The sequence below is a fragment of the Macadamia integrifolia genome, chromosome 2 (genome assembly GCF_013358625.1).
Source record: "Macadamia integrifolia cultivar HAES 741 chromosome 2, SCU_Mint_v3, whole genome shotgun sequence".
NCBI classification, from domain to species: domain Eukaryota; kingdom Viridiplantae; phylum Streptophyta; class Magnoliopsida; order Proteales; family Proteaceae; genus Macadamia; species Macadamia integrifolia.
This window is the reverse complement of record NC_056558.1, coordinates 5,285,504-5,290,205: the sequence shown is the minus strand read 5'-3', so window position 1 is coordinate 5,290,205 and position 4,702 is coordinate 5,285,504. Positions and strand designations below refer to the sequence as shown.

Here is a 4,702-nt window from a genome sequence, read left to right as displayed (position 1 = left end):
GGAGTCACTTTTTTTTTTTTTCTATCAAATCTAAGTTTCTTATTTTTTTTTTATTTCATTAATGATATTTTCAACTAGTGAAAAATATACATACAAAACATCAGTATGATATGATATGATATAATATGATATGATGTACATGAAAATAGTGTTAAATACACCAAATACATGACTGGCCCTCGGGCTGGGGCCTGGATGAAAATTCCCAGGCCCAGCCAAAGTCCAACAAACAAGAGTTGTGCTGGCTGGGCTCAGGTAGGATGGGCTCCCAATGCCTCCCTACCTAAAATAGACCATGTTACCTCAAGTTTAAATTTACTAGTGTAATTAGAATAAAATGATTAATATTATCCATCATTTCCATGGCACAAAATTTGTAACTATTCGAAAAAGAAACATGAAGAATCATCAGAATGATTAGAATGAACATTAAACTTCAATGTACAAAAAAAGGCTTTTATGTCATTAAGAGGATATGGAAAGTCATACCTGCTCAATCATCGTCATCCTCATCATCCTCATCCTTTTCCATCTATTCTTCTTCATCATCATCATCATCATCATCATCATCATCATCATCATTTTCCTCCTCTTCTTCTTTTTTATCTCTTTCTTCTTCCTGCATGCATTGGACTTATAATACTTATAGTAAAGAGGGATACATATAACAAATGAAAATATGAGAGAAAGAGAAACTTTGAAACCTAGATGGGAAAAAGAATTGGGTCATTAAAGGAGTCTTTCGGACAACAAAAATGGTTCAAAGTTGAAACAACTATAAACTAAAGAAAGGCGCATTATCAAGTGAAGGCGTGATATGTTAATGTTAGATTTAGAGTTGATTGATTCGTCAAGAATCTTAATCGCACAACTAACCTAAAATGGGTGTATATGTTAAGAATTTATCAATGAATACAGTTAAGGCTAGGCCTATTGCCTACCTAAGCATTTAGCTAGCTAAGGCTTGCATATGTTACCAAAGAAAATATGCTGAGGCTTGCATATTTATGATGCCAAAAGCCAGATTGAGCCTGCAAAGTTAAGTTTATATCCTATGTTGGAACCAGCCTAACAAGTTCCCATTCTTTGACAAGCCGGGTTACCAAATAACTGACACTAAAAAATTGATTTATCAAGAAAGAAAGCGTAAACAATTGATTAAACAAAGTAAGGATTGTTCGAAGTAAAAAAGCAACATTTATCAAACTAGACTAGACTAGAATGTATGTCTTATGATGGTGCATGCATGGCTAATAATGGTTTGTAGCAAATATTCTTTTGCATAATATGAAATTTTTCCTAGCTAGCACACAACTCTTGATAAAAATAAAATAATTAAAGGACTTTTGAATAATTAATGATTATTCCAAACTTCTCAAAAAGAAGGAAAAAAAATTTCTATTTAGTCTTATTACTCTTATGTACCTCTTTCTGTTGCTCAAGATAGTGTTTTGTCATCTTGCGGTCCCTTTCATCATCTAAGTTTATATCCCCACGTTGATCTCCAAAAAAGGGACTCCTCAACTGAGGACAAAGATAAACATGTGCGATAGAGAGAGAGGTCCACTGCATCAAATCCAAAAGATGATGGTTGCTGCATATGGCTTTCAATTCTGGCAGTTCGCATAAGTTCATTAGCTTCAGACTTGGAAATGCATTGATGAGTTCCAAATCGTCGTCGTCGTCATCATCATCTGACACTATTAGGTTCACTAATTTAGGGCATCGTAACACAACTAACCACTTCAACTTTTTTAGCAGCCGTATTACACCGGTAGTGAAAAGTACCATCAGATTAGGGCATGCAACTATACGTATAAGTGTGAGATTAGAAAAGCATCCAGGCTGCTGCGGAACCCCACTACATAGTGTCACCAATTGATCTAACCGATCAAGGCACAAATGATCTAAGTTTTCAAAAGCATTCATCCTTTTCTTGGCTTCCTTCTCTACGTTGAGTATTGTCTTGAGATCTGGACAACGTCGTACAGTTAGCTTTCGCCAGCCATGAGTTGGAAGAAGTGTCAAACCCTCACATGACATGAAATTCATGCTTCTATCAAAATTTGGAGAGTCTTCTAGTAGAAGGTCCGTCAAAACAGAAGGATCGATAGTGCAATTCCACAGGGATATATGACAAGTTATGAGTTTAGCTAATAATGGCTTCAACCAATGGAAATCCTTCACTTTTTTTATTTCGACCTCCAAATTGCTAATAGAAGTTAATTGGGACAATTCCATTATGCCTTGGGTGTAAAATTTTAACCCACTTTTATGGGCGAGAAATGACTCTAGCATATGCATTTCAGATAATACCCCACTTGGTATCCTCTTAAGATTTTTAGCATAAGAAATGTCCAGACGCCTTAACTTCTTCAAGTTCTTCATTCCCACTGGTAGCTTTCTTAAGCTCTCGCAACCGGACAAGTCTAATGATATGAGTTGATCCAACTTTTCAATTTCAGATGGTAATTCTTGAAGGTTCCGACAGTGACTTAAGCACAAAACACGAAGCTTGACGGCTATTGAAGATGGCAATTTCTTTACTCCTTGGCAATAACTCAAATCTAGTATTCCAAGTGCAGGCATTTGCTCCAGGAAGTTCACTTTGGGGATCTCCTTACTGCCAGTAAAATCTCTAAGGAACAATGTATGCAGTTGTGGACAATGATCTGGCAATACTGGAGGTAAATAGTCCATATCCAAGAAAATCTTAGTTGCTCTACACCAATCTTTGGCATCAGGTGCCTTAGGTTTTTCAGCAAGTGGCTTTGAAATGTGGTAGTTACTGGATGTAGGAGATGCGATCCACAAACCAAAATCACGCATCATATCATGCATTTTAACTCTTTCATTGCCACCATCCTCAAGCATAGATGAATTTAGAAGCTTTCCAACCAAGGCGTCAACTTTATTTCTCATTTCTTCAAGCTTTTGCATTTCATCACACAATGTTTCTTCACCAATGACAAAATTAAGTAACTCATCTTTATGAATTCTATAATCATCGGGAAATAGACAGCAATACAAGAAGAGGGATTGTTGGATTGGTTCCAATTTTTCGAAACTGAACTTGAGTTTTGAAAATACCTTTTCTTCTACACCTTCAACTTTTGAAACTGACTCTTCCAGTTCACGTACAGCGTCTTTCCATTCTCCCTCTGTTTCTTGTGTTGACATTGTGCATCCAATAACAACAATGGCCAACGGCAATCCATCACACTTTTTAACAACCTTCTCAGCAAGAGGCTTTATTGCTGGTTTGGAAGTAATATCCTCACCAACTTTTTCAACAAAAAGATTCCACGCTTCGCCTGGTTCTAGGTTTCCCACTGAAATCAGTTGGAGAGAACGTTTTGGTCCAAAACTAGTTGCAAATCTTGTTACCACTTCTTTTGATCGAGACGCCGTTAATATTTTGCAGCCGTTGTCTTTCTTCGGTGTAGGGATACAGATTTCACTAAAATAAGTGATAGGCTCCCACATGTCGTCCAATATGAACATATACTTCCTTCTTTCAAGAAGACGACACAGTTTTGTTTTCAAATCATTGTCATCTAACTGGGCTTCTTTCAGATCCAAACCCAAACTTTCGGCAATTTCTTTTCGTATTTCTGAGAAATTTGGTGTGGCTGAAACAGTGGTGAAAATGACGGATTCGAAGTGCTCGGTCTGTCGAAAGTGCTCATAGACGTGTCGAAGGAGAGTTGTTTTGCCGATACCTCCCATACCGTACAACCCAACAACAACATACCTATCGTCCACCACCGCATCGATGATCTCTTGCTTCAATTTTTCTCTTCTTGTTTGGCCCTCTATAGAAACGGTGTCCAGCTTCTTCCCTTTCTGCGAGGTGGAAGCCGCAGTGGTCGTCCAACCAGATCTTGGTTCCTCTCCATACAAATTCTCAACATCTTGCTTCAGCTTCGACGCTCTTTTGCTCAGCTGATAGCCTGACCAGCAGAGGCAGTATGAAAATGGTCCTCTTCTTTGCTCGTATTCAGTATGTAGGTTGGTGGCGTCGGAGACAGCTTTATCGGCTTGACAGAACAACCGAACTGCGTCTGCTGATGCTTCAACCCCTTCTTGCTTCTTTGCTTCATCTACTTTTACTTGTTCGTCCTTTCTCCTCCCAGCGAGCTTCTCTTTTGCTGCTTCCAGTTCTCCAATGTTCGCCTTAAGATTTCGTAAGACACGAAACCTAACTCTGATAGGATCGATTACATATGTGGGAATCCAACCTACTATTGAGTTTACAACGGTGTCCGTCATGATTCAAACGTAGATAGGTAGGGAGAGAGATTCTTTTGCAGATTGCAGAACCAAGTCTGAGCAGAAGTTCTTGGGTTTGAGCGTTCGTTCCGATATCAATTATTAGAAAATATTTACGAGGCAACATCCAATAGTTATTCAATTTTGAAGAATTTATCTCAATCTACCAGTTAAATGACAACACGCACGTCTAGATAAGAATAATGGTTTCCCTTGTTCAAGATGGCCGACAAGCATTATTGGCTCCAGCCAACAACTCCATTGATAAACAAAAGTAAAAAAGTCAAAGTGTAAACAGTAAATCTGTTGGGCAATGGAAGAAGAGGGTGCTTTAATTCACTCGGTCTACGTAGTCAAAGACATGTTCCCATGTACGATCCAGATATCGAATTGGCATCGGTTGAGATCGATCCCCAATCTCTAATCAATC

At 38.3% G+C, this 4,702-nt stretch overlaps 1 protein-coding gene and 1 long non-coding RNA gene across 2 annotated transcripts in view; both read right to left on the bottom strand.

Moving 5' to 3' along the window:
• LOC122091350 overlaps positions 1-554 on the bottom strand; it is a 6,223-nt gene extending 5,669 nt beyond the window's left edge. Inside the window, exon 1 of the long non-coding RNA XR_006143919.1 lies at positions 490-554. This is a non-coding gene — a long non-coding RNA (uncharacterized LOC122091350). The remainder of the gene's footprint in view (positions 1-489) is intronic.
• Positions 555-1,398: 844 nt separating this feature from the next.
• Positions 1,399-4,272, bottom strand: LOC122094047 (probable disease resistance protein At1g61300). Its single transcript, XM_042664660.1, has one exon. It carries the CDS (start codon positions 4,270-4,272, stop codon positions 1,399-1,401), a length of 2,874 nt encoding a protein of 957 aa, XP_042520594.1.
• Positions 4,273-4,702: the final 430 nt, after the last annotated feature.